Genomic DNA, 22,588 nt, shown 5'->3' on the forward strand with positions numbered 1-22,588 from the left:
TCACGTTACAAGAGATTACAAAGACTTATGGGTGATTCCTTGCGATTGGCTCGTCTCGTGCGTGTCCACTCGTGTCCCTGTGTTCATGTATGATGGTGGCGTGCTCCAGATTAATGGGTCGGTTTATAATTAGCTTCATGGAGTATTTCTGGAGTGGCCCATTTGTGTCTCTGCACCTGCAGGAGTCATTCTTGGTTTCTCACTGCCACCTTGTGGATTTCGGGTTTGTCGCCCTTTCAGTGTGTCATTATGTCGTAGGTTACATCTTCACCATTCAAAAAGCATCCTGTCTACAGAAAAAAAAAGTGTGGAAATAAGACGTGACAGGTGTATATTCTAGATGTAATAACAAAACGATAATCTGCAAACATTTTCTGTGATCGATTTCAGTTCATGATGTCGCGGTCAAACTCCTTCACATGATCGGATTGGGAGAAATAAATAAATAAAAGCAATTACAGGAGTATTTAGGCTCGTGATTGTGTATTTACGCGTGTCCTCTTGGTTTTTTCCACAAAGAACAAAACCAGCGACCCTCTCCCCCTCCCCTCCTCGATCCTCATCCCTCCTCGCGTAATGTGTTGCTCATATCATCAAACTTCAAGTCCGCGTCCGTGACCAGGATTCAAACCAGAGCTGTATAGATCCGAAGACAATCAACACTAACCAAAAAAAAAAAAAAAGTCACACTTCAGGGGCGCCATTCAGTGTCAAACCTGCAGACTTGCCTGCAGACGGGTCCGCTCCACAAATATGCAGCACCGGTGGAGGTAGTACTTGCAGTGACTCAGTCAGTGCGCACTGACAATAAACAGACAAGGCTTGCTTTAAATGTCAGCAAATCAAACCCAACAAAAGCAAGGTCACCTTGGGATCTAGCAGAGAACTGAGGCACGGTTCTGTTTTTCTTCTTCTTCTCGGAGTAGTGTATCAAAGAGCGCAGCAGACTCTCATTCAGGACTTAATTTGGTGATAAATTCACTTTTTTCAAATTTTGGACTGCACCTGTTTGCCTGGACCCACATCATCACGGTAAGTGGCTTTATTCATTTTCTGGCTCTAACAAGTGTTAACTAAACGAAGTGTTCCTTAATTGTCATTGGAGATGCTCTAACAGGTGTTTTATAAGGTTTACTCCCTGTAAAACATAAAAATGAAAGATTGCTTTAAGAGACAGAATGGAGCTGTAGCTTGATTTGCACAGAAAAATTCTGATTTAGTCTTTAATAACAGGTTGGTGTTTTGAAAAGAGGCATGCACGTCGTATTTTTATGTGTGACTTTAGTCTGCATCACCATCAACAATGCAAATCACCTTGAGCTGATGCAAGTTTGATCCAAATCCAGGCTCTTGATATAAGGCCGTGATTGTTATGAAATTCAGCAAGAAAAAAATAGTTTTGCTTTTATTTGTATTATTTAGCACACAGCCTTACCTCCAGATATAGATTTGTGTTTTTCACTGCCCTTAGCTATATGACAATTAATGTAGTGGTCTGTATTATGAAGATGACAGACATAGAGCTATGCATCAAGATATGAAGCTGAAATAACTGTCACCTGGTAAAAAATGGTTTAAGTGTGTTTTTTTCTTCTGTCAGTGAACACTAATAGCTTAATTTGTCATGTTAGATTAATCATATTTTTGTATTTGAGTCGTGCCAAATAATTGAACTTGTAAGACAGCCAGATGCCCTTATCGTCTACAGGTCTGTTTCATCAACTTGAGCCCAAAAATAACAAACAAGATGCGCATATTTAAAATACTGCATATTATCAGGTGTTTTTTTCCCCTCTTTTTTCCTGACAGTGAGCTTTACTTTTCTTGGATGTTAAACAGAGAGATTTGGGAGGCATTAAAGAGGGGAAAAAAGTGACCAGGCTTTTTGAGGTGAGGACTTTGGCACAGGGTCTCGGGAGTGATGGCGGCGTCTGCACCCTCCTCCTCTGGCGGCGATCCGGATCCCAACTCGACAAATTTACGACCACCGGGCTCAAGTAGGTCCATCACAGATAAAATGCTATTTCACGTGTGCTATTTACTTTGTGGGCAATGCCATTAATCATTTTCATCGCGGGGGGAGAGGGAGAGGGGAGAGGGGAGGGGGGAAAGAATCCGCTGCCATTTGAGAAGGCTTCCTTCGCCACAAATCACCGCTGCATTTCATTCAGCATACCGACCTCCCGGCATGTGCGTGACAGACGAATGCTGCTGTCAAAACCTGATGTCCTCCACTAACATTACACTGAAGGCAATTAGCCTGCAAAACAAGCCCGAGGCTGTAGCCCCGGAACATCCTACCAAAAAGGCTAAAAAAAAAAAAAAAAGAATATTTATCAGCACAAAATAAAAAGAAATGATTTTTTTTTAAAAAAAGATTATTATTAGGGGTGGTAGTGCTTTTTTTTTTTTCATTGGTTTGGCTAAATGTGCTCTGGCTGGATAAAGTGCCAACATGGAAAAATGAAAATTGCCCCTGAAGTGGCTGTTAATTCAGCCATATTAAATTGCCCCTAATGGCACACTTAAGCATTGTAGCCTTCGAGAAAGGGCACTGTAGAAACCATACAGCCACCACAGTCCTTTCATTGTCAGCTGCTAGAAAAAAAATAAGCTTAATCCTCCCTATGAATAGAGGTCTAAAATCATGTTACAGGTGTATATGTGCCCCTATGTGCACTCCTATCTGCACAGTGCAAACATTAGCTTTTCATTTTCACCAATATTTGATTTTATTAATATTGCATTGTTAATTGACAAGTCTCTGCTGACATTATTGCATCATGTTAGGCCAGAAATTGCCTGTAAGTGTAGCCTTCAAGCTGCACCCCTGTAAACAATGGTGGGTTTCTGTTAATATTAAGGAGGGTATGTGAAGTTGTTTCAAGCATCAAACAATTTCCTGCATTTTGGTGAGTTTAATGCTTCAATTGTTCCTTTTATGCATCATTTTTTGGTGTAAATTGCTTTAATTTTGTTAAAATAAACCACCACATTTCTTTCATATTCAGCTACTAGAATAAATAAGCTTGTTCCTCCCAATGAATACATGTCTAAAATCATGTTACAGATGTGGTTGTAAATTAAGAGATATACAGATATGGTGGGTTGGGTTTTTTTTAAACAATATTAAAAAGAAAATATGGTGCACTTATTTCTGCACAGTGCAAGCATAAGCTTTTTATTTCCACCAATGTTTGATTTTATCAGTATGCATTGTCAGTGGTGAGTGCCTGATGAAAAGCAGTGAGTGCATCATGTTAGGCCAGAAAAATGCCTGTAGCCACAGCCTTCAAGCTGGAAACAAGGGCGTAGCTTTCCTTAAACATCGGGGGGGACACATGAAAGGGGGGACTCTGCCACAAAATTTTGAGCACCGGCCACCTAATTTTCTGCATTTTGGTGAGTTTTCATACATCAATTTGTGCATTTTCTGCACCAATTTTGGCATGAATCTCTTAAATTTTGTCCAAACAAACATCCCCAGCTAGTTTTTATTGGACATATGTCCTAAATATTGAGGGAGCATGTCTCCTGCATCCCTTTTGAAATCCACATCTATGTCTGCAGATATAGTCGTTTCTGAATGCTGCTTCTCTTGTTTCTTTTTCCCCATCTTTCTGTTGTCTCCTTTGTTGCCCATCTCATTTCCTCTGGCTTGGAGAAAATCATTGTGGGGACTGTGTTAAAGTGCATCCAATGAGCTGAGCAGGGCAATGATTTATCTAATGATCCAAAGCAAGGGGTTAAATTGGGATGTGGGAATGGGACTGCCCCCCCCTTCACCCCCTCCTCCTCCGCCTCCCACCCCTCCTCCCCTAAATTGCTGCTTTTGAGGATTTCGTCTATGTGCCTCCCATCCAAGGTGCCCCATCCCCTCTCTGGCTGGGAGCCCTTGATAACGCAGTAATTCTCTATCTGTCACTGGCCAGCCGGCTCATGTCTACTGATGCTTGCATTTTAACCAGCATCCATTCACTCAATTAGATCTTTAGCCTGGCGTGGATCACAACGGCTAATTAATTTCAAGTCCTCGCCTATAGGTCATGAACAGTGACACAGAGTGGAAATAGGCTAATCCAGATCCAGGAGCCCGGGGAGCTCCGGTTTAATGTTTAAATAATCCCAAGACACCCATGCTTTATATTTCTGTTTCAGCACTCGACCTCATAGCTACGTTTCTCCATTTATTATTAGCACTAAAGATAAAAATGTGCTCCTAATTTTTTTCCAGGCTTCTGCGAGGCCCTCTAATTTTTTTCTAAAAATCATTTTTTAGGCTATGATGCTTGGTGTGGAGTTGCTCATGGATGTACTAGAAAATTGGGAATGAAGATATGTGGTAAGTTTGTTCTATTTTTTATTAAAATTATGCAAAAAAAACCATGATTTGTCAGGTAGAAATGAAATAAATTGTTTGTTTTTTATGTCTTAGGCTATGTGGCCTGCATCATTTTGCCTGCGGAAACGGATTCGAGCAGGATTTTAAAATATCATTCAGACAATGATTGCATTAGCCGATATCGTTTAGCTTATTGAATTACCATCACACCTGATTGGTAATTAATCAAAATGAATAAAAATGCGAGAACTGCCAAAATCATCAATTCATCCCTGAGTTGAAGATTATGAGATTGAAGAGGGAATAATACAGGATGGATTTTCCTTTCTTTTTTTTTCAGTCTCACCACACTAAACAAGGGCGGACTGACATCTACCATAATGGTGAATGTCATGCACCAGTACGCACTATTTTCTGGTATTTTTGACCGACACGTTCCGCTGGTTTCATTAAGGCCATTTAATTACCCGGGGCCATAAAGCTACAAAATACAAACGAGAGGACAAAAACGAAAGGTGCAGTCTTTTTGGTCTAATTGCAGGAGGAAGAGAGGTTTAATGTCTTTAAAGTAGCGTGTTGCACAATTCCCTTGACTAGTAGACTATATTCTCCTCTGCAGGCTTTCTTGTAAATTCACATCTGTTGTCAAATGCGCCTTTGGCCCGTGTTGTTCTGTTTGCTCCTCACATGTCGCAGGAGCTTTCGTATGAATTTACAGCCGCTATATGATTTGTTTTTGCTTGGCTGGAGTTTGATGCTGATGTCACCGGGCTCAACCTCCCACAGAGCCTGGTGCCCATAAATAGGCCACCCAGAGCATGGGACCTTTTTCTCATGAAAAGAGAGAGAGAGAGAGAGAGCAGTGATCCCCGGAGAAAGACAGATTAGATAAAAAGTCAGAAATGGGAGAAGAGAATTATTAGTGAGGCCAAATAAGCTGCAGCTCTCAGCATGTATGAGTGTAATCACCCCGCGGGCTCCTCTGCTTCCTGTAATCGTTTAGGGTTTTTGCAGAAGAACAACAGTCTGGAAGAGAGGAGCAGGATTGTGAGTTCCCTGAAGGAGCGCGCAGCAAAGAACCTGCTGTCCTGCGATAACACCGGAGGAGAGGCGCATTTCAGACGCACCGAGACCGACTTCTCCAACCTGTTCGCCAGAGGTAGGCTGCTGGAGAAGCAGATTCACTGAATTTTTCTTTTGAAATTCAACACGATGCACTTAAATAGACTTTGAGAAATATTATGTGAAAATTGTATCTGAATTTTAATAACCAAATATGCAAGTAATGCTCGAAAATAAGTAAAAGTAAATAATATGTTAAATAATATTGTTAATGCCAAGAAAAAAAAGTCTGTAAGGTCATAATGAAACTGCCTTTGTTGCGTGGTGTACTTGGAAATCTGACAAGTTAATTTTACCAATTGACTTGAAAAAATATTAGTGAATACAACAATCGTAATTGATACATACTGTATCTTTTTAAAAAATGTCATATTTACTTATTTTTATGTTGTTGCAACTCAAAAATGACAAGTTTAATGAAATCAATCTTTCTACAGTTTAGCAACTTCAGTATAGTTGAAACAACTTCACAAAATGAAGAAAATACAGCAAAAGTTTAAGTAAACCTAACAATTAGATAAAGTAAACATGCATAAAGAATAATAGCTGTATTTGCTTTTCTTTTTCAAGGCAATTGGTTTCCATGATTATTTTAAGTAAGATCAACTAGTCAGATTTTACAATGTTAATTCCTCACTGCTGTTTTTAATCTATCTGTTGGAAGATTGCAAAATAAATGAGTTCGAAGTATCAAATTGATGATAAAACCAGAGGTCACAGGAAAACAAGGGCCAAGGTTTTCCTACAGTATTGGGCACCACATATGAAACAGAGTGTTTTGGGGGGTCCTGTGTGAAACTTTTAAGCACCAAACACTTAATTTCTTGAACTCTGATAAATTTCTATGTACCAGTGAGTGCATTTTATGCACCAATATGTGAAGGAAATGTTTCTGATTTTGTCATAGTTCAAATCTTCTACTTTCATAATTTTACTGGGGGGAACAAATGCACATGCATAAATATTTAGGGGGACGTGTCCCCTCCGTGCCCCCTGTAATCTACACCTATGCAGGAAGCTCAACTCTAAGTGGTGAAAATCACCTGTAAAAATTCTCAACATGACCATAATCTTTACATTTAAATTAACTGAAGAGGTCACAGGAAACCAAGACCAGGAAACCAAGGGTGTAGGTTTTGTTTCAACATTTGGGTGGGCCACATATGACAGGAGTTTTGGGGTCCCTCTGCCAGACATTTTGAGCATCAAACGCTTAATTTTCTACATTCTAGTGAATTTTCATGCACCAATTTGTGCATTTCCAGGATCATTTTATGCTGTAAAAGTCTTACATGTTGTCAAAATAAAAATCCAAATGTGGGCAAACGCATTTGCTCTAAATAGGGGGGAGTGTCCCCTTTAAAATCCCCCCCTGAAATTCACACCTATGCGGGAAACTCAACAGTAAATGGTGAAAATGACCTGTAAAATATCTCAACATGACAGCAATCTTCAACCTTTTTCGGGCCAAGGACCCCTTAAGGAGAGTCAGAGCAGGGGCTCCTTACTCCATATATTGTGTAAAACTTGTTCACCCTGCTGTTATGGATATGTGCTGCTGTGATTTAGCATTAGCTCACATGATTGCACAAGGATTCATGGGGAAAAGTTAGCTTATCATTTAAGCTGTGTACTGTAAATTAAGTGTTTTTTGTTGTTTTATGAACAGGCTAAATTATCTTTGCCAATAAGAGGGTCAAGGGTTTTAAACTCATGTTAATGTGTATTTTTCGACATATTTGAATTCAATAAATAAGTAACAGTAACACTGAGAACCCCCAAGGTGCCATGGACCCAGTGTTTTACACCCAGGGTTGAGGTGAACCAGAAGAGACACCAACAAACATAATTTTAATGGATGTATTTGGATATGGATTGTATTTTTTCTTTCATTTCATTTTATTTATTTAGCTCAAGGGCATATCACATGGTATGGAGCATAAACATTACATGCAAAAATAACAGCACAATGGCACACAGTGTGGCTTTAATACAACTAATGTTACTTAAACAATGGAAATACATTCTTCAAAAATGCACCTAGTTTACAGATACATTTTGGCTTGTCTGACTGTAATAACTAAGTTAAGTTAAACATAAATGGACAGTACAAACAATAACTTTCTCTATAGCTCATTCAGTTGACACTCTGACATTGTAGATCTCTTGCCCGCCAAAAATGGAGAGGAGCCGACCATGCAGTTCTTGCTTGAGGTTGTGGAAATCCTCACCAATTATGTTCGGAAGACCTTTGACAGATCCACCAAGGTCCTGGACTTCCACCACCCCCACCAGCTGCTGGAGGGCATGGAGGGCTTCAACCTGGAGCTTTCTGACCAGCCTGAGTCTCTGGAGCAGATCCTGGTGGACTGCAGGGACACCCTGAAGTACGGAGTGAGAACAGGTGAAAACAAAGAGGCCTGAAGCCACTCAGCGTGGCCTGCTGCAATCAATAACTCTCATTAACTTACATGCCAGCGTAATGATTACAGATAAGCCATTTTCTCTCACACATTCTGCAATGAAGAATTGTTTTCTGGGGATTATGTTGCTTTGTTGTCTCTTTATCAATCGCAGGTCATCCCAGGTTCTTTAACCAGCTGTCCACTGGATTAGACATTGTTGGGTTGGCAGGAGAGTGGCTTACCTCCACAGCCAACACTAACATGTGAGTACAGTCATTTATCAGTTAGATAATATTTGCATCCCATAAACACAGTCATGCAGGTAATGTTTGAAATAAAAGCATTAAGAATTACATCCTGTTTGGAAGTCATTGGGTTCATTTTCTCCTTCTTTCTTTAAAGCTGTTTTTGGAATTCATTGTTTCTAAATGGCCCGTGCAGACAAGAGGCTTTCAGTTGGAGGAATACTTGAAGTGACATACAGTAATTACTGTCGCCGGCTGAAGAGCACCCTGCATGCTCTAATAGATTGTCAATCAAGCAGGAAAATAAAAAGCACAAAAGAAGACATTTGTACTGCTACTCCCCCACAGTATTGTCAATGTTGGCCTGTGCTCGGGCTGTGGTCACATAATTCAGCCCTCCAGGCAAACTAAATTGCATATTGATTCGCATTCACAGTTTACATGGTGTCTTTGTTTCATTTAGTGCTAGTTCCTGTGACATAACAATGCCAGGAGGGGAAAAAAGCCTCTCCCCCTCAGACCATCTGTACACAATATGGACAGCCATCAGTGGGACGTAGCCACGAGTTTTGACTTTGAAATAAGAAACTTATGTTTAGTTTTTCATGAATCTGTGTCAGAGGGGTGTTTATTTATTCCAAGGAAAAAGGGAATGAAGCACACTGATCAGTTTACAGCTGTTAACAGATTAACGTTTCAACACCACTGGGTCTTCATACATTTTTTGTTAGTTTCTTTATAACGGCATTATTACCAAATAGAAGGTTTAACACAAGTAAAAGGGATTTCCTATTTCTTTTTACCAATTAATGGCTTCAGTCCACTAGATACATTTGCAGCAATAGAAATTATTTAGGCAGAATGAACACACTGATAACTTTTAAAATATCCTATTATATGAAACAGATGTTGACAAAGCTTCCTTGTTTTTCCCTGGCTTTGGTTGCTCTCTTCCTTAGCCTCTTTTTCTTTTACTGTTTCTGCAGGTACTTTGCTTGTTCAGCCCTCTGCCATCTCCAGTGCTACTTTGGACAGTGATGACAATTTCACTTGTTAACTGCAAAATTACTCCTCTGTCTCAGATAGTTAGTGAAAAACAAGCAACACAGTCCCGCTTTTGTTTTGTTTGCTTTGGTTGAGGCACTTCCTTTTTTTCATAGTTTTATAGCCATTACATTGTGCAATCAACATTAAATCCAGAATTTCATTTTTTAAACAAAAAGGTTATCTCTGTGGGCTTTAAGTATCATGATAATATTGTAATGTGGGCGGTTTCTCACCTCCAGTATTCACTGTCCTCAAACATGTTTAAATAGCCTCGTTCCTTCCTGCTGGTTTAGCCACCTGTCTGTCTTCCACAGCCGACCTCAAAGAAGCACTGTACTCAGCTCACATGCTATTGTGTTATTGGCAACATTAGATGACTTGAACCAGAGGGTGGAGGTTGCTTACATACTTGTAATTTACCTTTATTAATTACCCCATCAACCCTAATTACCCCTGGCAGATATTGACTGACACTAATAGACTGACAATCACATCCAGGTCTTACATAATCAGAATGAGTGAGCGTCGTCTGCATGAATGAATGCGGTGAAATTAATGTGCGACATCTGCGGAGTGGCATCTGACTTGTTTATTTTTCCCTCTCTCCATATTGCTGTGTGTGTATGTTGGAGATGCTGAGGGGCACAATGCGACATTCTGCACTGTTCCACTGATTCATTTACTTTCTTTGCATGAAGAGACAGATACTTATGTAATTATAAGAATATTGGTCAGGGGAAGATGGATGAGCCTGCGCTGTAATTCTAAATCGACTGTGCTCTTCTCTGAGGCAGAGGGGATTTTAATGTACTTTGATTAGACGGGGAAAAAATAATATACTTGAGAGGATAAAACAGGGAAAACATTCCTGTAATGACAAAATAAAAGGCACCTGACATAACTTTTTGTGATTGCATCAGCAGACCATTCTCATCATTTCTCAAATGTTTTTGAAAATGTTAATCACATTAAAGGTGCATTTTTTTCATGTTTTGGATATTCTCAACATCATATTTGTTGCTAATATTCTGCAAAAATATGCTCTTGATGCTGCACCAGGGAGCCCAAGACTGAGTGTGATTTCACTGCAGCAAAAAGCCATTTCTAAAACAACAAGATGGTGTTGCCGTTGAAGTGTGACTGTGTACACAACGCTGTATCTGTTCAATTTCTATTGAGGGAGCAGCATGCTCAGTAACCATGCTGTACAATTAGAGAATACAAATACATGTTGTTAAATATCAGTGTATTTCATATTGATCCCATCAGTCTCTCCTGCAACCTGGAGGTGAACTGGATATTTTAAATGAAACAGCAAAGAAAAAACTTAATTATTAATATACTATTGTTCAATTAACACACAACAAAATACAATGCAGTGTTGAGTTTATGTTCGATCAGACTTTCATCGCATATTAAAATAGTTTTTTCGGTTGATTCCAGGTTTACCTATGAGATCGCCCCTGTCTTTGTGCTCATGGAGCAGCTGACACTGAAAAAGATGAGAGAGATGATCGGCTGGCCTGATGGAGAAGGCGATGGCATATTTTCTCCAGGTGAGAGCCAAACCAATAGCTCAATAACTCTGAGCAATCATGCACACGTCAGACTTTTGTAATAATGTCATACTTTATCTGATACCACTTGATGTTGTTTTATTTATTTACACAGAAGCAGAAGCACCACAGAGTTTCAACAGTTAACATAAGCACATGGATTTGAGAAACATTAAAAATGATCCAGTAAACAATTGGCACACATGCAGCCTGGACTCAACACGTTCCTTTTAGTTTTAAACTCATTCAGGGTTACTATCCTTTGAAGCTTAACATCACTCTGTGTTTAAAAGTAGATGTCAACTCAGTTTGTCGACCATTTGCGGTAACAATTTTCCCTGAAAATGCATTTGGTGGTGCAGTAAAAAACATAAGATTGGACATGTATTTAGGTGAAATTTGATGAAGAAATTTAGCATTGATTTTCAGTGTGGTATTTAACACCTTTCCTGAGAAGCTAGCATGACACATGGTACCAATGGATTCCTTAGCCTGTCTTGTTTCATGTGACACCAGTATCATCACTCCAGCTTTAAAACTCACTCAGGTACAGCCTCTTAAAGACAGAAATCTCAGTCAGTGATTAACATGATTTAAAAAAAAAAACACACAAAAAAACACGTCATGTATGGACGGACCTTAATCGTAACACTGACAGCTGAAATAATGACGCATCATAATTTCTTTGTTAATTTCATTGAACTATCTAAATCTGAAAATTAACAAGTAATGTCGAATAAATGTAGCAGATTAAAACCTACATTTTTTGCTGTAAACAACATTTAGTATCACAAAGCAATTGTTGTAATTACTATATTTACTTTCTACCACTGTGGGTTTCTACAGGAGGAGCAATCTCCAACATGTACAGTGTGATGATTGCCAGATACAAGTTCTTCCCTGAAGTCAAGACCAAAGGCATGGCAGCTGCACCCAGACTTGTCCTCTTCACCTCAGAGCATGTTAGTCGAACACAGTCTCTGCGTTACTGTAACTTCATCACAAAGTTTGACGATTAATATCTTAATTGCAAATCCAGCCTGAGTTGTGACTAATCAGAGGTCTGTTCCTGCAGAGCCACTATTCCATCAAGAAAGCCAGTGCGGCTCTGGGCTTCGGGACAGAGAACCTGATACTTTTGAATACAGATAAGAGGTTTGCTTTATACTGAACCCGCATACAGACAGTCTGGTAAAACATCAAATATCTGGATGACTTACTACTGTATGCCTTCTTCTTCTTTTCCAGGGGGAGGGTCATTCCCGCTGATTTGGAAGCCAAAGTAATAGAGGCCAAGCAAAAGGTGAATGTCAGCAGCAGTGACTCAGACATCAGCCCCTCTGACTTATTTATTTTTTCTTCTATCAGTGACTCCGTACAATGAGAAACACTCCTCTGAGCCGTGGAGTTTACTTGTAGAAAAGGAAACACTTATGTGTGCCGGAACAGCGAGGTTATTTCAGTGAGGTTAATGCTTCTGTCTGCTTGCATGTGATGCTGCCCCGGTCTAAAGTACCTCTCCTGGAAGTAATCCTTCAAAGGCAAAGTGATGTGCGGACTAGAGGAAATGGGAAAGCAGTATGTGCAGATAGGCAGAGTGTATTATTTGAGATATGTGTTTTAGTCCATTTCTTTGATGTCAGCAATCACAGGAAGAGAACAAACATAACAACTTAAATTCAGCCCAGAATTGTAACCAACATATTGTTGTCCCTCTGGTGTTTTCGGTTTGCAGGGGTATGTTCCGATGTTTGTGAATGCCACCGCTGGTACCACTGTCTACGGAGCCTTTGATCCCATCAATGAAATCGCAGACATCTGTGAAAAGTACAACATGTGGCTTCATGTGGACGTAAGAGAGTATTGAAATGTTCAGGACAGGAAAAATATATCAGCTGTGGATATGGGCCAATCTTAGCATCCTCACTGTTATAACTGTTGTGTCCTGTGCAGGGTGCATGGGGAGGAGGTTTGCTGATGTCCAGAAAACACAGACACAAGCTCAATGGAGTGGAAAGGTAAAAGAACATAATACATAACAATAAAAATGTCGATTAATACAGTACGGAAAAAAACTTGGTTACTCATGATAGTGTAGGAGGGATCCTTTTTTTCACCACAATCTGTGTATTTTTTTTTTTTAAATAGAACAATCAAAAAAGAGTAATAATTGGTCAGTCCAAAAGAGATTAAACAAAAACATAAGTAGTAAATAAAATAGAAACAATACAAAACCAAGAAAAGACTCAGGCAAAACAAATACTACCAACCAAATCAGTACCCAGAACAAGACAAAACAAAAAAAAATGTAATAAAATAAAACCGGACAACTGTCGGACAACTGTCACATCACAATTTAATGTCCCTAAAATACATGGTTAATCATTCAGGAATACCTAGAACAACTCCCCTTCCCACCCCACCCAATACAGACATGAAAATAGGAGAAGACTTTAACAGACAAACTGTGGGAACATGACTCAGGGACAATTACAATCCCTGTGGTAAAGTAGGTTGTTGGAATCTGCCATAAAACAGGAGGAAAAGCATGGCTGAACCAAAGCACCAAAACATTTCCACCATAACATGATGTGGAAAAGGCATAAAACAAAGAGTTTGATGTTTCCTTGGTAGGATCCCTCAAATAATATGTGCCTTGCATCACAAAGAGCACTATTCTTAAAACAGCTCAGAAAAGTTGGTGGAAAAAAACTGTGAAACTTTCGTTACTAAGTTTGAAAAACACACGCATGTACCAGACAGACAAACAGTGGCTTACGAGTTACATTGTGAGAGATGTAGGATCCGATGTTTTGGTTAAGACTTATGCTTGAGAATTTAAATCAGGATATTTTGGTTCTGCAGCTCCATATTTGACAAATCTGTTAATTTTTTAAAAATAATTTCTCATGCTTCTTTTATATTCTATCCCCCTATTAGATAACTGACAGGAGAGAGATGACACGAAATAAGAAAAGAGAGACAAATGGAGAATTACATGCAACAAAAGTCCCTAGAGATGAAATCAAGGCCTTGTGGCTCATGTTCTGCCATAGACCGTATAAAAGAAGTAAATGTAGCCTCTAGGGGCCACGGTCGAATAGTCCTTTTTGCTTAGGAAGGTTCTTAACAGAGTGAAATGACCCGCAAGTATCTGAGCGGCTGCCATAATGAGAGATGATTGAATGCTCCTAACATTAAGGAAAGGAGCTTCAATGCTGCTGTTTATAACCTCCCTTAGTGTACTGGACCACCCTTTACCAAAGGAAAGGAGGTAATTCTGTCATACAGTACCTTTGGATGGCAACATTTAAAGTGACAGGCAACATCACACATTCTCTGGGGAATTAACTATTTTATTACGTTACAAATCCACAGTCTGTATTAGCTGAAACAGCTTTAAAACACAACCACATCAACAGGAAGCTGTTAACTGACCTGTGCGCTGGTTCCTACGCTGCTATATTCACAAGCTTATATTCACATCTTTGCCCTGAATGTAGCCTATATGTATTTCAAAAAACATAGTTGTTATTGCTTCTTATCTGCTAATTTCGTTATTATATTATATTTATTTTATTATGTTTAATGTGTATATATTAAAATTATTTACTGTTTTCTATAATAGAGCTTCTAGCCAAAATATTTCATGCATAAATGTGACATATATTTAACAATTATTTTTATATAATCATATTAGTATTCATAGTGATAAATATGAGGGGAAAAGGAGAGTGAGTGTGAGCAACCATCTCATGTGACAACTTTACATTGAACTTCTGTGACTGGGAACCTATATTAAATTTTCTATTAATTCTAACCTTGGAAATAATGTATTATGTTTCACTGGGTTGTCCTTGTTTAGCCTTTATAACATGCATGAGACAACAAAGTAAGAAGGCATAGGGCAAAGTAATTTAGATAATATCAAAATCATCAACAACAACAACAACAACAATATAATAATGCTCTTAATTTATAGCGTGCTTTTAAAGATCCATGTCACAATGGCCTTCATTTATGACAAGAAAACAGATAAATATTAACAATTAAGAAAAAAAAATGTTGCAGAAAAACCAGTGCAGTGAGGATATGCTTCTAGTTGTCCATCATCGGAGCAGTTTCATCACAGCAGACCCACGTCAGTAACATCCGCCATCACATCATTACAGGGCCGAGTGTGGCTGTCTTTTCCAAAGTCCTCATGAATTCTTCTTCACATCTTTCCTTCTTCACCTTGTGATGTTTTCTGTAGAGGTTAAGGAAAAGTGGTTAGAAAGGAGATTATTTGGACTTTTTGAGCGGAGCCATGGTCTGAAAAGTGAAGCTAATGCGAAGTGCCTTGAACTCAGCAGCGGGCAACTCTACTTTTTGCAAAAAGGACTGAGATTGTATAGCGAAAGATGAATACTTTTTCACCTATAGATCAAACAATGGCATTTGTGTCATTTGCATGTGAATTTAAAAAAAAATAACTAATGTGACGTAAGAAAGCAGCTGGCCCCATAGTATTTTCACATGATCTAACCTGGCGGCCATTCTAAAAGTTTGGACACCCCTCGTCTATATGGTTGCCACCCTAAACCCTTCTCCACAAGGGCACCTCAATCTCCCCCCTTTCATTGAAGTACAATATTAAATTGCTGGAGTGCCCCTGTAAAATCTGGGCCAAAAAAAATCTGGTGTGCAGTCTCAGATCTGTAGCCATCTTGTGCATGAACACATGTCTCAAACTACATCTTTCAGAAAACGCATGCACAATTATGTAATAAAATTAATTTTATGTAATAAAACAATCAACAATCAACATGTTTTTAGATGACCACTTCGGTTCCTACACTTATAAATGTACACACACGGGCATGCACACTCAGACACACACACTCACAGAGCTGTGTACACTGTTTCAATATCTGTGCAGGGCCAACTCAGTGACCTGGAACCCTCATAAAATGATGGGCGTGCCGCTGCAGTGCTCAGCCGTTCTGGTCAGAGAAAGGGTGAGATGGTGTTTTCCACTGCTGCACAAGATACCACTCCTGCACCAGCAGGATAAGATAACTGTTTTCTGCCGCTGTTTGGTGTCCTCACTGTTTCTTTCATCACGACTGTGTCTGTTGCAGGGATTATTACAAGGCTGCAACTCCATGTGTGCTGGTTACCTCTTCCAGCCAGATAAGCAGTATGATGTTACATACGACACAGGGGACAAGGCCATTCAGTGTGGACGGCACGTCGATATCTTCAAGTTCTGGCTCATGTGGAAGGCAAAGGTGTGCGTTTAATCTTTTCCTCTAAAGCGGGGATACTCAACTTGATTTGCATGGGGGCCATTTTTGCAAAATGACAGGAGGCCAGGGGCCAGTTAAAGATGTTTCTAGGATGTTAACATTTTAGGAAATTTCTCAAATTTTAGGAGGTTTCTAGAACTTTAAGGTCTTTCTTAGACTTTAGGATGTTTCTAGGATTTTAGGAGGTTTAAGGGATTGTAGGACATTTCTACTACTTTGAGATGTTTCTAGGATTTTAGGACATTTGGGGCTTAGCTAGGATCTCAGGGGTGCAGGGGATCCTTGACTAGCACTTTTTTTGATAAATAATTCCCAGTGTGAATCACTTTATTTTTATTGTGAATGAGAAAATGGTTGTTATAACTGCTCTAAAGCCTTTACCAACCCTGCTGCCATATCTAGACTGTGACGGTAATGACACCTTCTTTTTTCACTCTAACTAAAGGGAACAGTGGGATTTGAACAGCATATCGACAAGTGCCTGGATCTGTCGGCGTACCTCTACAATAAAATAAAAAACAGAGAGGGTTTCCAGATGGTGTTTGATGAAGAGGTGAGATCATTATTTCTACAGACAGCAGCAAATGTTTTTTAAATGAATATCCAAAATATTATAATAGTAATCTTTGGATTGTCAAAATAATCTCCCGCAGCAACAAAGGAAACTGACTATACTTCTCTGTTTTTGTCATTATCTAGGCTTTTCTAATTTACAGAACACCTGTTTTCTTTTGTGATAAATGACTGCAACAATATATTTCATATCTTAACTTGGTTTCAGAATTGATTGTACAATTTTGCATTGCTGACAAGTTGACAAGAAAAGCTGAAATTACACAAGGCTGTTTTTTTTTATCAGCGCTCATTACGAATGTTGTTCCCATTTTCTCTTATCAGCCACAGCACACTAATGTGTGTTTCTGGTATATTCCACCGAGCCTGCGCGGCTTGCCTGATGGCGCTGAGAGGAGGGAGAGGCTGCACAAGGTAATGACTCATCAATCTGCTTTTGAAGCTACATATCCAGCTCACCTGCCCTGCACGACTGATTTATATAGCTTCTACTTACAACACTATTTCACAAAAAGTTAGGACACTATGTGAACTGTGCATAAAAACAGAATGCAATAATTTGCAACTCTTTTTTGACACACAGTGGAAGAAATAAATTATAAACACATCCATTTTTTTTCAAGAGACGTACTTCCAGCGCAGCTATTTGCATGAAATTTAGACCAAACATTGTTTGCAATGCCACCTTCAGTATGTAGGGGTTGGAGATGGGGGGTTGGATTTGCAAATTATTGCAGTCTATTTTATTGGAGTTTTACAAAGCATCACAACTTTTTTGGAATTGGGGTTGTAGAGAGTGCTGTGCACAGACATTTTGGGGGGCAGGTGCTCAACTGAAATAAAAAGGGCAACCCTCACTATTAATAAAAAATAACAGTGCATACAATAGCATATCTTTTACTTACTAGCATGTTTATTTCAATTCTCAAATACTTGTAGTGGTTTAATTTCACAGCAGTGACTATCATTACTTGGCTGGCTGTCACCAACAAAGGCAAGCCAGTTATGTGGGTCAGGGGCTGGTGTGGCCTTGCAAAATAAGAACTCAGTTGCTGTTTTCGGGCATTACAATACACTTTATATTGAGAGTTGATGGGCCAAATTTAAAAAACAAACAAACAAACAAACAAAAAAACTAAGAAAAGACATAGAAAAACATTTCTTACAAAAAGGTCAATAATCTAGTCAAAGACCAAAAAGGAAAGTGCTTGAGGACCTTCTTTGGTCTGCCTCTGCATTTGCCTGGTTTTAGATTTAGGGATTGACACAGCAAAGTTATGGACAGATTATGGATTTATGTGCTTGTGTTTTGCTGAGTTTAACACTATGTTTTCTCACAACAGGTGGCCCCAAAGATTAAGGCAATGATGATGGAGTCTGGTACTACGATGGTGGGTTACCAGCCACAAGGAGACAAGGTCAACTTCTTCCGCATGGTCATCTCCAACCCCGCCGCTACCAGGTCAGACATCGACTTCCTGATTGAGGAGATTGAGCGACTGGGGAGCGACTTGTAAGAGCCACAACTAAACCTACTTTTTCCTCCAAACCATTTGTGACTCCAAAGAGCCTTGAGCTTGGCTTTGTGTCTCTTTTGTCTCGTAAAGACATTGAAATTTTTTGCTTACTGATCTTCTCTGGCAATGTACAAGAAATGATACGCCCTGTGTGTCTCCTCTCTGTCTTTTCTGTCTTTAGCAGCGATGACATATAGTCAAAACATTTGCACACAAGATTATCTGAGTAAAAAGGACATAAGTCAAAACTGTGAGAGAATCCCAAAAGCACACTGGTATTCTTGCTGAACCATAACTGAAAATTAACCTACCATATATATAATAACGTTGATTAAATTAGCCCAAACTCGTCAAATTCTGCCCTTTTGTCAGTGGTGTCAGTGTCAGACCCCTTCCAGTGGCTTTATGACCCGACTCTTTACTTCCTGTATGAATTGTAAGCTAAACCACTTTTGTTGCCTAAATGTAAGGAAATAGACCTAAAAACAAAGTGTTTTAAATATGTTGCAAGATTATTTTGAAAAAGGACTCTATGCATGTAACAAGCAGAAATTGTACATTTCTGTAAGTGTATTTTGAAAAGACACAATGCATATAATAAGTGTAAATATACACAACTTTGAACGTCCAAAACAGACACAGGAAGGTACCTAGCATGTCATATTTATACATGTAGATTCACTGACAAGTTGGGATGAGAACATGTTCGATTGGAGCACTGGTTCATGTAAATACGAATTAGCAAGAATATCTGAGCACATGAATGATTCTCTCCATAGCAGCTATAAAAAATACAATTTTACTGTTGTACTATATGAAGGTCAGTATCAAAAACAGAGTGAGATCAAAATATTTTTTCACAAGTAACAGAGCACAACATAGGGAACCTTATAGCATTGACATAAATAGTATTAATGTATATGATGTACTGACTGTTGGTGCTCCATGTCGTCTGTGTAATTATCGAGCCAGATGCACCGCCACATTGTACCCTAGCTGTTACTTCCCTTTGATATTACATAGGTGGAATTATATAACACAGTCGTTGTACTTGATCGCTGTGTTTTTAGAGATTTTTGTGTAGATTGTGTATAGTATTGTTACATTGCCTTTGTGCCAAATGTGTTCTAGTTTTACAGTGAAAAAAAATCCTATATGTAAATCGACCATACGGTATGTAATAGATGAATCACTTTATTTATATCCATAGATTTTAATTGTGAATATGCTGTTCTGTTCTTCCTTCCTGTTTGGAAACTGCTGTATAGTATCACAATGTTTTGAATAACACTGAATTCTTTTAGCGTATTCGTGAACCAAAGAAGGGTTGAGTTACATTTATGAACATGCCCTTTTTCTCCCTTATGGATGGATTCAGATGTTTATATAAGAGTACTTAACTTACCCTCCTTAACTTTAGTGCAATCTATGTTGTGTAACTGTGCAATGTCATTGTGATTCACTGACTGAATGTTGGCTCTATGTGGGAGGCATGATTGGCAGTGCGGCCGCTACTGCCGGTGCTTTGTTCATGATAAAAAGCACAATGCTAAACCATAATCATGGGGCAGCTTTTATTCTACAGACATACAACTGTCTGTATTATAATGTGTTAAGTAGAGTTAAACCATAATATGCAAAATATTGTTTGTCTTAACACTGTATCTCACTATAGGCACACTTTTATGTAAAGAAAAACATGTGAGAAACTGGGATTATTTATCATGAAGACTTTTGCTTGAACAATGAAATGCACAGTGTTTGCTATTGTAATAAGATTTATTGAACAATTGTACATTCCTGAATTAGTGGGATAAAATGTCCCTTGTTAAATTCAATGTGGGCACTTTAACTTCATGCCATCATTTGCAGAGTATTATTGTTGTATCCACAGCACTAATAAAGACATGAGCTGTAGAACATCTGTGGGCACAACTTTTCTTTTTTTTTAGTGCAGTTTGTAAAAGGACAAATATGTATATGTATGGCAAACAACAGACATAACTTACCTTAAAGTGATGGCTCAGCCCAAAATAAAAAAAAGTTTGGGTTTTTTTGGCTTACCTGTAGTGCTATTAATCAGTGTAGATTGATTTGGTGTGAGTTGCTGCGTGTTGGACATATTGGCCGTGGAAATGTCTGCCCTATGCTTTATTTTAGGGGTGAATTGTCCCTTTAACTTATGTGTTTATTAGTTTATTTACACTGTTGTAGTTGTAAATAATAACAATAATAATAAGAGTTGCTGAATCAACCTTTTTTTCCTAATACTTTCTTGTACACAATATATGGAAAAGCACTGAACTCTTCTATATATTGAGTTTATTACTTATTTTATAGTTAATGACAAAGCCTCCCCTCTGCCACTAACTAGGCTTGCATCTTTGGTAAAGATTTTTTTTTTAAATGCAGAAATGACCACAAATCATAAAACCAAATATATAGAGTAGAGTTAGAGTTAAAAGACGCATCCAATCTAATCCAGTCAAAATATAAGCAAAACAAGTGAAGAAAAAGAAATCACATTGCGGTAGAAAGTAAATCAATGATGTCCTGGTATTGTCTATATAAAGTTCCATAGTTAAATGTGCATATTTGACATTTTTTGTGCTTCTTTTTTTTTGTGCATATTTCAGTCCACCTGGCTGTCACCAGCCGTTGGTCAGATTAATCACCCTGGAGGGACTTTTTATTGGCTGATCATCTCACAGCTGAGATTTCATGAGCACCCCCCTGCCAATTCCCTCACTCCTCACATTACTCACTATATTATTTATCATAAAACGCATTAGACTGTGATCTCTTAACATTTTTTTTTCTTCTGAGGCGCCTATTTCAAAGCTCTGCCTGGCTGCCTTTTATTTCGACACAGCCGTAGAGGGACTGGCTGTTTCACTGGCTCTCCTCCTCCCATCCTCCACTGGGGCAGACGCTGCCTCTTTGTTTCATGCTCCAGTGCAGCGATCATTACAGACCCGGTGTCACTGGCTGGCTGCTGTGTAAAGTTACAGGGAACAGAGGATTAAAGGGATAACTACTCATATAATGGGCTAATAGAAATAATAACCCCTGACTTCTTGCCACATCTAAAGGGAGAGTAATTCTTTTTTGTTTGTTCCTCTGCAACACCACTGAAGGTTACACGTGCCAGGGCGTAATGACATGGCTAATTTGGAAGCAGGTGTTGGAGAATCTTGCATTGATTGAATGCAAATGAAACCAGGCTTTCAGCTCTAGTGCTCTTAGAAATAAAGATGCTAACTAGAACCAGATAGGGTTCTCTGGCTTGTCCCCCCAGGAGAACCCATTTTGGTTCCTTGTAGAGTCTTTGTAAAGGTCCCTCCTGGAATCCTTTCAGAGGGTTCTACCCACAGCTCAACATTAAGGGTTGTATTCAAAACCATCCCAAAGTTCCACCTAGAACTGCCTATGAGAGGTTCTTCAGACAACCCCTTTATGGTGTAATGGCTCCATTCAAACCCCTTATCAGAGGTTCCACAAAGTACCCTTCTGTGTGTAATGGCTCTACTCAGAACCCCATATGAGAGGTTCCACAGAGCACCCTTCTAGTACCCCTTTTCACCAACATGAAACTGGTTCTTTGCCAGTGTCCGCACCTAATTTTGGACCACTCAGAGCATTTTGACCAAAAATAAATTGGTTCAGTACTCGAAAAATTGATTCTCAGCTGAAACCAAAAAATACCAGGTTTTTCTTGACCTGAAGTGCAAACTGTGATCACACCGTTAGGTGTCATATTCTACAGATTGGAAAGAGAGAGAGGGAAACAATGGAGACATTGAATGAGAAATCATCAGACAAAATAAAGTGTTTTATTAATAGTTGGTCCATGCTTGCTTTTTGGATAAAAACAAACTATACCCACAAATTCACAAAGATTGTCAGTAGACCATGTGGTATTGTATGGCACAGAATGATGGTAAAGGCACAAACTATGGCAAAAGACAAGTAAAATGAATTGATTTAGGAGATTCCAGATACATCTGCATTTTGAAAAAACAATTTGAAACACAGGTAAACATTTTTATTTGAGGGTGACGATCTTTTAGCACTCCTGCTTTCAATAATCCTGGAACAACTATTTCTTCCAAACGGGGTGAAAATAGTTCTTAATGGAATCCTTAGGACTCATCTAAACCTTTAATGTACAAAAATAGATATGTCCATTTCAAAATCATGTAAAATTAAAAGTAACACTTATACTTCCATGTGTCCTTTATGATGGCATAGATACAACCAATAGATGGCACAAGAGGGCAGGGTCAAGAGGTTCTTTGGCTGAAAAGGGACTAACGTCTTTGTAAAAAGTGTTCTTTAGAAGCCAATGGTTATGAAGAACTTAAACCATTTCAGGGAGAAACCTTTTGAAACCTTTTTTCACAAGAGTGTAAAGTTTGTCACAGTCTGGTAACTCTCGAGACATGAATGATAAATGGCCATCCAAAGTAACAAATATCAGTCTGTAGAAT

General features: G+C 38.9%; 1 protein-coding gene across 2 annotated transcripts; it reads left to right on the plus strand.

Moving 5' to 3' along the window:
- Positions 1-572: 572 nt before the first annotated feature.
- Positions 573-20,020, plus strand: LOC121948939 (glutamate decarboxylase 1). Of its 2 annotated transcripts, none has more exons than XM_042494490.2 (17): positions 573-1,032; positions 1,810-1,997; positions 4,280-4,342; positions 5,346-5,501; positions 7,626-7,868; positions 8,042-8,132; positions 10,605-10,717; positions 11,564-11,679; positions 11,793-11,872; positions 11,966-12,020; positions 12,453-12,569; positions 12,671-12,735; positions 15,639-15,717; positions 15,841-15,990; positions 16,454-16,561; positions 16,906-16,995; positions 17,925-20,020. In XM_042494490.2, the coding sequence occupies exons 2-17, from the start codon at positions 1,922-1,924 to the stop codon at positions 18,096-18,098; spliced, it is 1,776 nt and encodes a 591-aa protein (XP_042350424.2). In that variant the 5' UTR covers positions 573-1,032; positions 1,810-1,921; the 3' UTR covers positions 18,099-20,020. The 2 variants fall into 2 exon arrangements, with proteins under 2 accessions (XP_042350424.2, XP_042350425.2); XM_042494491.2 differs by having other exon boundaries at positions 1,840-1,997.
- The last annotated feature ends 2,568 nt before the right edge of the window (positions 20,021-22,588 follow it).

The sequence above is a fragment of the Plectropomus leopardus genome, chromosome 10 (assembly GCF_026936395.1).
Source record: "Plectropomus leopardus strain MGB_pleo_1.0 chromosome 10, ASM2693639v1, whole genome shotgun sequence".
Classification (NCBI taxonomy): domain Eukaryota; kingdom Metazoa; phylum Chordata; class Actinopteri; order Perciformes; family Serranidae; genus Plectropomus; species Plectropomus leopardus.